Here is a 13,984-nt window from a genome sequence, read left to right as displayed (position 1 = left end):
GTGTGTGTGTATGATAATAGAAAAAATAATTATTGATTGCTGAAGGTCTGCGGACTATAAATGTGACGGGGGGGAAGCCGCGGGTTGCTGCCCGCGTTACGACGTGTTTTGAGAAGCCGTGAGATACAGTTTTCGCCACACTTGGCACAATCTGAATCAACACAAGCCACGATCTTCCTTTTTCGAAACGTAATCTCTCTTATCGGAACAAAGGCGAACGTCTGTAAAAAAAAAATGCTCACGGAGGACAATGTCGCGCGGCAACGGAGCGTCAGGCCGAAGTCCGCGTTATATTCGCGGCGAGAGAAGTTAAGGTAGTTATTTCGCGAAATCATTTGCGCGAGCATTGTTACAAATTTGTACAGTTTATTCTTTACATTAATACGTGCAAAACAAGACTAGTTAAATTAAAATTGACCGTCTCAAAGCTCTAAAAAAAAATGTTAAGGTTTGCGACGTTACACGAAATATTACGCGTAAAACACGTTATAAATATTACTTACTACACGTGAAATATTATTTACACGCATTATTATGTGTTAAAATGTTAAAGAACTTCAGAGGATTGCCCGACCATGTCTGGCAAATTTCAATGTTCAAAATCACGACGTTTCGACCATTGTTTGTGGGCCTTCTCAAGTGTTGAAATTGTCAGTAAATCAGTATGGCGAAGTAAAGAAGTCGAGCATGATTTCACGAACGACAGAACATGCCTTAAAATATTAATATTTGCGTTCGCAAATGATGGCACATTTTTTTTAAGCTTACCGGTGAGTGAGATTCGTGTATGAGAAACAAATATATTATAAAGTAAAATAGAACAAATAATTGGACAAACAAAAACAAAATTATCGACCGTTCCGTTTCAACAATATAAACAATTAAGACTGAAAAAATGGAAAGAATTATGTAGTGGACATGAGTGTAGTGTAAGAGACGTGGCAACAGCGCCTCAAACTACAATCCTTCGAGTCTATTTTATACTATGTATTAATCGTAAGTGTATTCTTTAGAACAATATTGCATATCATTGTAATAATTGAGTGCTGGTTCCTGTCTGGAAGAAACTCGAGCCTCACTGTCGCGAAACAACTACCTTAACTGTTGGTTGCTCGCGTCCGAAAAAAAATCACACCAGGAAAGATTGCAGGAGAATTGACCTGTGTGAACTTAACGCCCGACTTCGGCAAAAAACATTTTTATATGCATTCGAACGGGCATCGTTTGCACCCGCTTGGTACCACCCTTTATTTCGTTTGTACCTCAAAGTTACGAAAGGTTGAAAAAGTCGCCAGCACCCCACTTATTTGAAATCGACTTGCGCCATTTGAAAGAGCATTTGAAGAAGAAATTGGTCCTTGAACCGTCAGACAGCCTGTGAATAAAAAAGGGCCTAGGTATCGGTCGTAAAGTGAACGTTTTCTCATGGTGCAAATATTTTAAGACAGCAATACAGCGAGGATTATTTCAAGAGTGAAGTAACCGGAAATGCCTGCAATAAATTGAGAACAATATAAGGACCAAATTTCTAGGGTTTTTGTGGAAGTTGTGAAATTTTTCAGATCAGAGAAATTGGTCCTTGAACCGTCAGAACAGTCTGTGAATAAGAAAGGGCTTAGGTATCGGTCGTGAAGTGAACGTTTTCTCATGGTGCAAATTTTTTAAGATAGCAATACAATGAGGAATATTTCAAGAGTAAAGAAACCGGAAAGGCCTGCAATAATATTGAGAACAATATATGGACCATGAAATTTCTAGGGTTTTTGTGGAAGTTTTGAAATTTTTCAGATCTTTGTTCAAAGACTTAAACTATCGAAAGTAGAAAGAGTATCGTGTCGAGAGAATATTTGCACGTTTGCGCTTTATGTGTTTACCTTTCGGTCTTCACATATATATTTCTACTTTCCCTTCTGTTACTTTAGTCACGAAAATTCTTATTATATCGGGCGGACTACCTGCGGTGTTGAAACAGATTATCTGCAGTAAGAATAAATAGAAGACATTTTATGAGTCATGACTTAACGGAATCGCGCCCGTTTTATGTCAGGACTTAATAAACGCTCTCAAACATTCGATAGATAGGAATTCCAAGTGTCAATAGCCTTAAAGTTTAAGCCGGCCGAATCTTTAACTATGAAAACTCGTCTAATGATTTTTGCCCTTCGTTCTATGGCCACGTAATGGCCGATCGAAAATACTGTGAATATAAAAAACGGTTTTTAACGGTTCGTCGATAATGAAGATAAGATTATGCGTTCATCTATCATTAGGCCCGGACAAAATTAAGGACAATTTTAACTTAGTTTTAATTGATGTACGATAGTTCGGGTAAACACGTCGATGTACGTGAAGACACTTAAAAAAAAAACTATCGCATTTGTAATCTATACAATATGAAAAGAATAATGAAATTCTTAGGACAAAATACTAGAACAGAATATAAAATATATACATGTTCTCTAAAGCGATAGCGCTTTTTGATTTCGTCGTTATCGAAGCTTACATAATATTTTAAGTACACTAAATTATCACCGCCTTCGAACGCTTTCGTGAACCGATACCTGCGATTGTATTAATGGATCGTCAAAGTCTAAAGCCACCGGCACACGACACTATTTTCCCTACTGGATTGCTTGCGAGAGCCAATCAGGATGTAGCTTTAAGTCACCTGATCTAAATCGCTGCATCCTTATTGGTTCTCGTAAGTAATTCAGTAGGAAAAATCGTACCGTGTGCCGTTGGCTTAAGACTGTTCATCCTTATTGGCCCTTGCATAAAGTCCAGTAGGGAAAAATAGTATCGTGTGCCGCTGGCTTTAGCCCTAAGTCACCTTATCTGAAACTCTGCGTCCTGATTAGCTCTCGTAAGCAATCCAGTAGGAAAAATAGTATCGTGTGCCGCTGGCTTTAGTCCTAATGGCCTGAGCAGAATGGCTGTCTTGTACTCTTAAGACGTAAGAACAGTTATTGTGCGTTAAGACTTAGGCCCGGTCTACAATGAGTCGTTAGTCGTTAGTCAGAAGTCGCAACTATAATATATGTTGATCCTTTTCCTTTCTGGGTGGAAGAAAAAGGACCGACATATAGTTCCGACTTCTGACTAACGACTAACAATTCATTGTAGACCGGGCGTAAGACAAAGACTTAAAACATAAAACATTGTCTTAAGGCTGTCTTAAGGCTGTCTTAAGAGTATAAGACAGCCGTTCTGCTCACGCCCCAAGTCACCTGATCTAAAACTCTGCGTCCTGATTGGCTCCCGTAAGCAATCGAGTAGGAAAAAAATAGTATCGTGTACCGTTGGCTCAAGTTGCAAATTTTATTTCACACGTGCTGCACGCGTTACTTACAATTAGCGTTAAGAGAGACAAATGAAAGGACGACTTTTTCTACTTCTGTATCCATTTCTCTCTCGAGAAAACTGGATCGTATACGTGCAACAATTGAACACGGTGGGCTACAATTAGAGATTGTCAATTTTTACAGGTTTACGAGCGCTGCGAATGCCAATGGCAAATGGAGAAACGTTAAACAATCAGATCGATACCTAATGGGTTTTAAGAAGCCTGCGGTTTTTAATAATGTATTAGCCGTACTTACATCTGTATTTACGACCTGTTGAAGCCATTGCTAAATATCACGCGCGGCAAACATTCGCTCCGGTCGACATAAATTCCGGTGTCTTAAAAGTATAGAGCGAGGGGGAAACCGCTGAGGGCATTGTGGTGTACAGATTTGCGGCATTATACTGGGCATTACTAGGGCATTTTTTGGGCATTACGTCTTGCTGAGGCATTCTAAAGATAAAATAAGATAAAATAAGATAAAATAAGATAAAATAAGATAAAAGAAGATAAATAAGACAAAAGAAGATAATAAGATAAGTAATGCCCACTGGGCATTAGTGGGCATTGGTGTACAAGATTTTGGTCAGCGGTTTCCCCCTCGGTATAGAGGCACATCGCGTTGCCTTTCATTTATTCACCTTCCCCATTTATCATTTATTATCTATTATCCAGTTTAACGACCAACACGCGAAGGATGCTCGACACGGAGGACGGTTGTTTTCGAACCGTCGAGGGATAACGAGCCTGCGGTCGTCGAGGAATTAATCGGCGGGCGAGCTAAGTACGAATGACGAAAAGAATCGCGGCGAGAATCAAAGGGCACGTAGGACGACAACGTAACGTCTCTCCCATCGACAGGGGGTGGCTTTACCTGTGCCAGGTGTTTCCACGTCGTCCCAATCTTCGACGATGATGGAGGGGCTCGTACACGCAACGTTCGTCGAATCCTCCCCGGTGCAATCGATTATTTCCGAGCTGTCGTGGATGTAGACGACCGCCTTGGAGTCCTCGCGAACGTAGAGGACTGCTCTCGAGCCCTTGCGCGTGGGTCCCTCGGAGCTGACGATTGTCTTGGACTCTTTGCGGCTGCGGTGGATCGCCTCGGAGTCCCCGTGGCTACAGGTAAGCTCCTTGGTGGCCTCGCGGCCGTTAACGACCGCGACGTTGCCCTCGACCAAGTCGCGCTTAGCTTCATCACGGTCCTGGATAACGACGTCGTCCTTAGCCTCGTCGGAGTCGTTGACGTCAAGGTCATTTATATCCTCGACCAAGCCGGAAGAAAAGGAGGATCCTTGCCTGCTGCCCTCCCAGTGGTCCGAGCGCCTGGCCTCGTTGGCGATCAGAATGCCGGCGGTGTCAACGCTGAGGAGCGCCCCGTAGTGATTGTAATTACTGAATATGACGTCGCTCAGGTCACCGCAGTTTTCCTCGAAATAGCCGCTCTCCTTCTTGGACGGGGTCGAGGCGCTGTCGCTCGCCACGAGGCTCTCCTCCTCCTCCATCGCGGGACGGCGTGCCCGGGGTGCGATGTGTGCCGCGTACGTCACTGCCGTCGCGGCGCGAGCAATGTCAGCGGGAGTGAAGACAAAAAAGAAGCAGGAAGAAAGAGGCAGGGGACGGCAGGCCGGCGATCGACATAAGTCGGATTTTTCGCGTGACAACGGTGCGGCGCTTGTTGCTGCTGCGAGACACGCGGGGACGATAATTCGCGCTTCCGGTTCTCGCCGGCTAATTGACGACGACGACGATTGGCACGGATGATCCCTTCGAGAAGGCACGACAGACAATCAATTGGTCCGCCAATTGGCATTGGTTCTAACGTCGTTTCTTATTCAATTGTCCCCGGTCCTGGCGCGATCACGGACAGTCGATTCCGTGATCATACTGCCTCGAGATAATTATGGGCGGTGTACCACGCGCGCGGGGGATTTACCTGGGCCGAGGGTCGTGGTCGTCCTTTAAACGTAAACCCCGTCGGCCCGCGGTCCGCGCCGTAAAGAAAACGCACACCCAATTGTCCTCGCGGGAGCGCAAACGCCGTGGCTCGTGGATGGTCCAGCGTGAGTTAAACCAAACGTAAACGTCGTCGGTTATCCTACTGACACACTTAGGAGCCACGCAGCGTGCAAGCGTACGACACAACCGCTCGCGGCCGGCCGTTCGCACGATCGTCGACAAACGCCGGCGGGCCTTGACCGGATTCACGAATATCTCGTCCCGTTTTACATCCCCGGGACGCGTTCGTTCGCCGTGGACGTCGACGCCGTCGCCAACTGGAAGTCGCGAGTCAACGCGACGCGTTGCTCCCGCACGCGTATCTCTCGTCAACACCTGCGGCGAAGCGAGCCTCCGCCCGGTGTCCTGTATCCTTACGGAGTTTCGGATACCAACTGCTGGGGTTTCCCGTCCGGCACCGTCTCCGGCCGCGTTTCCAGCCCCCGACGAGGGTGCCGATCGCGGATACGTCGACGCTGGATCGGGGTTCCGGGAGCGAAGGTCCCGAGCGTTCGCGCGGAGAAAACGATTTTCGGAAGCCTCGCGCGAGCCCGGTCCCGGCTTTGAAAAGCTTCACTTTCACCCGGGACGACGGTGTTTCACTTGTCGCGAGGCGGACGAGCAGGTACCCTCGCGAAAAATTGCGGAGTCTCGTTGCTGTTAACCGTTGCCTCTGCTACTTCCGTTTCCACCGGTCGAGTCCTCGGGCAGGCGACGAGGCTGGCCGTAAACGTGCGGCTGTGTAACGAGCGCACGAGGCTGTCCGTTGTGCGTGTGCCACAATACGGAGCAAAGTTGCACGAGACGCGAGAGCCGAGAATCCACACGACACGCTCCCCGCGCAGGGTCGTTGTGGACTGAAGAACCTGACCGACGGACCCTACACGAGCGCTTCTCACCCACCCCACCTCGTCCGCCGCCGACCGCTCCCCCTCCCGCCGCCCGGTCGAGTACTAACAGCTGATTTGGAAAACACCGCGGCCCCCGTCCGCAGGGACGGCTCTAGCGCGACGCCGCGCCCCGAGGTTACATAACGCGACTCTCCGACGCCGATCGAGCGGCACGAAATTTCGAAACAAATGTAACGGTCGTCACGTGCGCGTCGTAGTCGATTGTGCGGTGAAAGAAAAGAAAAATATCAGCGAATCGTTGCACGCCAGCATGCGGAACTCGCGCGTTTCTCACAAGACCCCTTGGCCCCCTGTGCGCTACGCATGTACTTCGCTATGTACTTCTTATGTACCTCGCCTCGTATAATTGATCTCATTGTCGAATGAAAAATACGCCGTTGTACATCGAATACGCGGTAAAAAAAATGATATGTAAAATCGCGTGGACAACAAGTGTATATTTTTATTCGATATATCGCCAGTTAGTTGAATACGTTAGCGAAAGAGAGTACGAGGAAACATTAAAAGAGAAAATCCTTTGTACAAATGATCTTTGATGACGGATCTAATCTTTCAGATAAAACGAAAGATAGTTTAGAATTTAATATCCTTTGATAGGATTCGAGTTCGCGTGGTATTTTTCAAAAGATAGCTGGATCATTTTCACTAATTTTTTTTAAAACAATTTTATTCATAAAAAATATTGAAGAAATGTTAATGCGAAACTAAACACATTTTCAACAAGGAATCTTATTTTCATCGAAATTTTTAAAATTTGGTCGGCTATGAAAATAAGACTCGGAAGTTTTAGGACGTAACTGTATGCGTTTTGAAAGATACCAGTGCGTCCAAATACTGATTGTGAACGCCAGTTTATCTGTAGCATACCTTCACGAGCGGTAGGATAACTTACGGACAGATACGTCCTAAGAAGTCGCCAGTCTTTTTTTATCCGAAGGGTCATATTAAAATTTTCATTGCGACCGGCAGGTCGGATAAGTTTTACTTTTGAAAATCGTATGGAAATAAGATCTTTATTTTAAAATTCTTTTATACTGTAACGCTGAAATTTCTCACCGGGTCCGATAAAACTTTCAGCAGGTCGGATAAGTTTTACTTTTTGAAAATCGTGTGAAAATAAAATCTTTATTTTAAAATTCTGTTACACTGTAACGCTGAAATGTTTTGCCAGGCCGAATAAAAGGAGGCCGGGTCGGGCCCGCAAGGTCATAGATTGGGGACTTCTAGTGTATACGATACATACAAGTTGCCTATTCAAACAAGTGTGCAATAAACTGCTCGTATCTAGACGATTTTGGGAATACTGCCCATGACAAATATTCGAAATAGTTGACTTTTTACAGGAATTTCGCGTCTCATTGCAATTCCGTTTCACATATTAAAACGATCGAATTTGACTGGTCGGACGACAAAATAGAACAGAAAAATATGAGATTTTTGATGCGAGAATTATTAACGTTTGATAACACGACTTTATGATAAGTAAATTAAAGAAACAAAACGTAACGTAAATGTATGTAAAATATTGATACAGATTCTGTTACGTTAACATGGTAAATTCTAGGCCTAATTTTCTCGATAAAGAAAAGCACACATTTCCGGTGGTCGAGATATGAAAGATTGATAAGAGATCTTTAATATTACAATTCTTGTAAGCTGTTTGCAAGGGCACGGAATTATTCAATTCGTCGTTTACAATCGTAAATTTACAAGCTGATAATGCGCTTCGCTTCAGTGTACAAACGCACGAGGCTAAAGTTCATAAAATCATCGTCGTGCTTACACACCTTTGACCTTTCGTAAATATTTCATGGGGCTTCGACGATAATGCGGTGGTAAAGGGAATTTTCCCTTTACAGTTCAACATTCGGTTTGCCCAAGTAATTTCAAAAATTTCCGTGATTACCGTGAACTGTGTTTGACAAATATCGTAATCCCGGATTATTTAAAATTAAATCATATAAAGACCATAAAGAACACCATTGTATTGAACGTCGCGTACGTATAACGTAATTAAAAACTGACTAGTTAAACCGATTAAATTTGAATATTTGTCGGACGACAAAGTCGAAAAGCGCGAGCATTTTATTGCGAGAATTATAATTGTTTGATAACATGATTTTATAACAAATGTAAGACGTACAATATAAAAAATTGTTATGGAGGGCATATAACGTAAATTGTAATAAAAATATTGAATGTTAATAAAAATTGGCCTTTTTTTGCGTCATTATTTACAGCGACGTTCAATCGTTCAATACCAGGCGGCCCGATAAACTATAACGAAAGGTGAATGTTTAAAATTATTTTATACTAGACAGGAATCTCTCGACCATCGCAGGTGCTTGGCGTTTAGACATTTTAGCGTTCAGTGGCGACAAGCGTTAACGGGAGAGTGTAATGAATTACAAAGAGCGTAAACGATTAACCGGAGATTAAATTCGTCAGCCGGCGTCACGCGAATTTACGGCACGAGAGCTTCGACGGCTAAAAGTCGCGATTTAACGGCGTCGCTCGCGGTCGATTGGATAACATTCACGCAGGTTTGTCCCCGGGAAGCCCATCGTCGGCGGAACCGGCTCCGGCGATATCGCGTATCGAAAACCCGGACGGAGACGACGGTGCGGCCGGCTACACGCATTTTTTTCTGCTCTCGGCGAGAACAGGATTCGCGGGTGCGCTCGTAGCCAGGACGACTTAATCGTGTCTTGCGTGATAACGGCCGAGTAAATTATTCCAGCATTCGGTCATCCGCATTTTTCCGCGAGTAGCGAGGAAAATAACAAACGGAATTCTTTACACTGCGTCCCGCGGCCCAAAAATTCGCCCGGCTTATCGAAAGTAACGAATATAACGCGGAAGATTAAACGGGAGTAATATATGCTGTATTAATAAAAAAAACTTACATATTATCAATTAAATTCTAATATTTAAAAAAATATTATATAAGGCTCTAATGTGAAAGCACAAATACGAAGTAATAAAGGAGTAAGAGAGGATGTTAGTGTCCAAATGATTTTACAAATGTTAGAATCCAATAAAAAGATTTATAATAAATGTAGCTTTGTCCCACGAATGATTCTATCCCGGCGTGGGCAAAAGAATTGAACAATAAGCATGAGTATGCCTGGCTATCGTTGTAAATACTGTGGAGGTGCACGTGAAATTGTTCAGAAAATAGAGAATAATTTTAAATAAATATCGAAAGACTGTGGTAAACAACTTTGATCGTCAAGAATGTTTTACAGCAAGTAAAACGTATTAGATTCAGGGAAAATACTGGGGAAAATCAACTTCGGGAAATTCTATTTAACTGCGTTTCATCATCAGCAAACGCTTATCTTGTCTAGCTTCGATCAGTTGCTTTTTAAGTTTCCGAATATGGAGTCAGGATTCCCAGAAGCGACGAATACCGCGAATCACTCCGTGACTCCGCGACTTCTTTCATCTCCTTGTCTGCAAAGCCTCGCAATTGTCAAACAATTGTGAATAATAAGTGGGTGCCACACTGGCTCCGCGTGGCACCCACGTAACATTTAAAATTAAATGTCATGGCGTGTAAAAAAGAAAAAGTCCGAAGAAAGATCTAGGAGGGCGAGAGCGCGGGGCGGGACGGCGAGAGAGGAGCAACGCGGAATGTTCCTCAACGAGTTCGTGTGCATTTTAACAGGTGGCGGCACGTCGTTGCAAAAATAATCGGCCGCGACGGTTGAAAACCGTCGACACGCTGGGACCTTTAAGCCTCCGCTACAATGATTCTCGGTTCTGTCTACAATGGTCGCAGTCTTAGAATCGTAGAGTCACGGATTGGGTCGTATCGATGTATAACTGAAACCGATTTTCCGTTTTTGAGGTATTTTCCCACGATATATTCGACATATAATGACACACGACGTATATCACTATTCTCTGATTGGTCCGTCGAGGCAATAAACGCAGTCGTGGTTGTTGGAATAGGAATTGAACCTATTCGAGCGACTACGACTACGACTGCTCAAGCGACCATCGATACAACTGTACGACCATTGTAGACAGAACCGAGAATCATTGTAGCGGAGGCTTTAATCGTTGGCGTCGGCCCACGATGTAATGTTGCACTGCGCTACGATCGCAGACTCAAGCCAACGACACACGATACTATTTTTCCCGCCCACTGGATTGTTTGCGAGAGCCAATCGGGATCTGGTTTTAAAGCCAACGGCACGCGATACTATTTTCCCTACTAAATTGCTTACGAAAGCCAATCAGGATTCAGCTTTGAGTCACCTGATCGAAAACTCTGCATCTCGATTGGCTCTCGTAAGCAATCCAGTAGGAAAAATAGTATCGTGTGCCGTTGGCTTTAATACACACTACCATAGTGTAACTAGTATGCCCACTCTGCCATTTGTTTTGTTTTGCGACGATCCTTTCTGCGCATCCGCCATTTTTTTGGCGGAGCCAATGAGACGGACGTTGTGTACGCGGTAGTGTGAAATCAGTGTGACAGGGGCCCGATTCTTGAATTCATTCGAAGGAGAAACGTATGCGAAAATTCTGCTCTTACAGAAAAGTTGAAAGTCGATTGGTTAAAGCCATGCGAATAGCCAATCGACTTGCAACTTTTCTGTAAGAGCAGAATTCTCGCATACGTTGCTCCTTCGAATAAATTCAAGAATCGAGCCCCAGGACTTTATACCAAAAACATGGCGGAATATCGCGTGATCGAAACCGAAAAGATCAAAGGGGCCGGCAGAGAGTGGACCCGCTAGTTACACTATGCTGCTACCTTCGAGCCGAAAAGCGAGGCAAGAGTTCCGCCATGTCTTGTTAGGTAAATAAAGTAGTACGTGTGCATCGGCGTGCTACTGACAGACATGGCGGAACTCTTGCCTCACTTTGCAGCTCCAACGTAGCAGTTAGTGGAGAAGAGTCCCCTATTATGAGACAGGATCCTAATACGGGATAGCGGGGTTTCCGTTAAATTATTAGGCGCCATCGGTTGATTCCAGCGTGAATCTATTGCCCTCGGAGCGAAGTCTGTTTAGTGGAAAATTCATTGTTAGATCGCGCGATCGTTGCGCAAAAAGATTTGTGATTGAATCTGGGTGTTGAAAACCCGCTATCTCGCGTAACGGAGGACTTTCCTCTATATAGAAGTCTGTGGCTACGATACCGCGCAAACAACAACAACGACGACGATAGCACACACACTGGATCGTGCACATCTCACGTGATGGTCGCGCTCAATTTTCCCTCTCCTTTTTTTCCTCTCTTTTTTTTATTTTAAGACGGCACGTGCGCACGATGCGCGCGCGCGCGCGCTCGCGCAGCAATATTAAGGCTAATTAAATCGAGCATTTAATCTAATTGCACCTACTCGATTAAATTGACTTAGTAGAAGAATCTTTCGATAGTTTGTAATTATGTGTAATTGATATGAATAAGTGTGCAGTTTAGTAAAAATTCAACGAGGCAGAAATTTAATACCGTTCGATTTACGTCGCGTTTTGGAAATAGTATCGTACACTGAAAAGAAAAATTTTGCTACCATAGCTAATCATGGTTTGCTTGAAATATTTTGCTGCCATAACTATAATAAATTTCTAAACCACAGCAAACGGTTTGTTATCGCATCTAATACAATAGGCACAGTAGCAAAATATTTACCTATTACAACTAAATATTAGCTGTCCATATTTTACAACTGAAATTTAGTTGCCACAAGCAGTTTTTAGCAACGGCAACTACATTTTTCTTTCCGTGTAGAGAGGAAACTATGAGATTTGCAAATAAAACGATGTTACCCTCGTGAAACTATAAACGAATGATGTTTCCCCGATCCCAGGCTATAAACATATATTTGGCTGCCGCGTGATAAACAATTTCACAGCGTTTCTACATCATTATGCAACTTTAGTGATATGTGAGACAGCTAAAAAATTGTAATTTCCCTAAAGCACAATCTAAATATACGCCCGTGGCGAATAAACGTTAAGCAATATTGTAGTTTATCGCATTGTTATTTAGTAATGTACTCGCGAGTGAATGCTGCAATAACAATATACATTTTTGGATGCATAATATATACCGTGTACACCGAAAAAATTGATCTTGCAACTGCAGCAACAATTTTGTAGATACAAAGATATAACTGAAATGCATAAATGAATAGTCAATACGGCGAAATCGCGTATGTTTCGTATTTAATCGATTTAAGAAAGAGAATTTCTATCCGAGCTGTTAGCGAACGTTAGAAAAAAAGTACTTCTGTGTAGCCCATCCAATATAACACGGAAAGAAAAATGTAGCTGCCGCAGCTAAACACTGCATGTGGCAACTAAATTTCAGTTGTAAAATGGACAGCTAATATTTAGTTGTAATAGGTAAATATTTTGCTACTGTGCCTATTGTATCAAACGCGACGGTAAACCGTTTGCTGTGCTGTAGAAATTTATAGTTAAGGCTGCAAAATACTTTTAGCAAACCATGATTGGCTACGGTAGAGAAAAATTTTTTCAGTGAACGTTCGATTGTGACACATAAACAGTTACATTATTTACAAAGATCGTTCTGGCTATGGTACCGAAATTTATTTTTATCCAACGTGGATGATTAATGTTTAATCACGGAACCTAAACTTTCTAGAAGGTATTACTAGAACTTTGCTGCTATAAATTTTGCAGACTACATTTTTCTAACAGATCCGAGAAATGGCGATAACTTTTTCTCGCGACTCACTTAGAAATCTACCCGCGTTAGTAAGATTTTTTTTTTAGTGCTGCATGTGCTACAATAACGACACAACTCACGAACTGCCATTTTTTAATTGTTTCCTAAAACGAAAACGGACCTTCGGGTCCTTGAATGAAAAGCTAACGATACTTTTGTTGTTCTACAATCAGTTATTAGGTCCAAGATGTTTTAAAAATGATATTACAAAATTCAAAACGTTTAAACTCGTTTTCCGGAGAATTTAATTTTAAAGTTGTATTGTTGCACACGCAGTTGGAAATTTTGTGTTTTCTTGTTAAAGAAAAGGCCGGTTAAAATTTCTGTATTAAATGTTTAACACATTCGTGTGTTAATTTAACATATTGCTCTTATGTTAATTGACCCCAAATGCAAAGTTATTAAAATACTTGAAAAGAAATGTTAAAACATCACAATGTGTACTTATTTTTTAATCTTACACAATACATGTGTTCTATATATTATACACGGAAAAAACAATGTAGCTGCTGTAGCTAAAACTTAGCAAAATAGGGACAGCTAATATTTTAGTTGTGATAGCTCAATATTTTGCTACTGTGCCTATTGTATTAGGTGCGACAGCAAACGGTTTGCTGTCGTAGCAAAATATTGAGCTATCACAACTAAAAATATTAGCTGTCCCTATTTTGCTAAGTTTTAGCTACTACATTGTTCTTTCCATGTATTTAGTAACAAGATTTATCTGTTAAAATTTACAGAATATATCACTTGACTTATCACATCTGTAAAACGTAAAAATTACACTTTGTAAATTCATGTTGTCATTAAAAATACGTAAATTTTACACAAAATTTATTTCAAATTATTTTGAGATTTGTATTGATTTCGTGTTGAACTATTAACAGATTATTAGTGTGATCATTTAACGTATCCATATTGTGGTAAATTAACATAAAAATTTGTGTGGACCGTTTGGGACATGCGATATCTGTTAAATGTAACACAAATTTTTCAACTGAGTATATGTATGCATATATAT

General features: G+C 42.4%; 1 protein-coding gene across 2 annotated transcripts in view; it reads right to left on the bottom strand.

The window, feature by feature from the left end:
• LOC105567037 (ribosomal protein S6 kinase alpha-5) overlaps positions 1-13,984 on the bottom strand; it is a 54,306-nt gene that overhangs the window by 36,981 nt on the left and 3,341 nt on the right. Inside the window, exon 1 of one of the 2 annotated variants that reach the window (XM_012021557.1) lies at positions 4,218-6,193. The exons of the other annotated variant lie outside the window; for it this stretch is intronic. Coding sequence (XP_011876947.1) covers positions 4,218-4,848 — 631 coding nt within the window. The 5' untranslated portion in view covers positions 4,849-6,193. Of the gene's footprint in view, positions 1-4,217; positions 6,194-13,984 lie in introns of those variants that run through there. 2 annotated transcript variants of the gene reach the window in all.

Source organism: Vollenhovia emeryi, unplaced genomic scaffold (genome assembly GCF_000949405.1).
Source record: "Vollenhovia emeryi isolate VEMERY1.0 unplaced genomic scaffold, V.emery_V1.0 DF939141.1, whole genome shotgun sequence".
Classification (NCBI taxonomy): Eukaryota; Metazoa; Arthropoda; class Insecta; order Hymenoptera; family Formicidae; genus Vollenhovia; species Vollenhovia emeryi.
The sequence above is the reverse complement of the archived record's forward strand: the minus strand, read 5'-3'. Positions and strand labels throughout refer to the sequence as shown.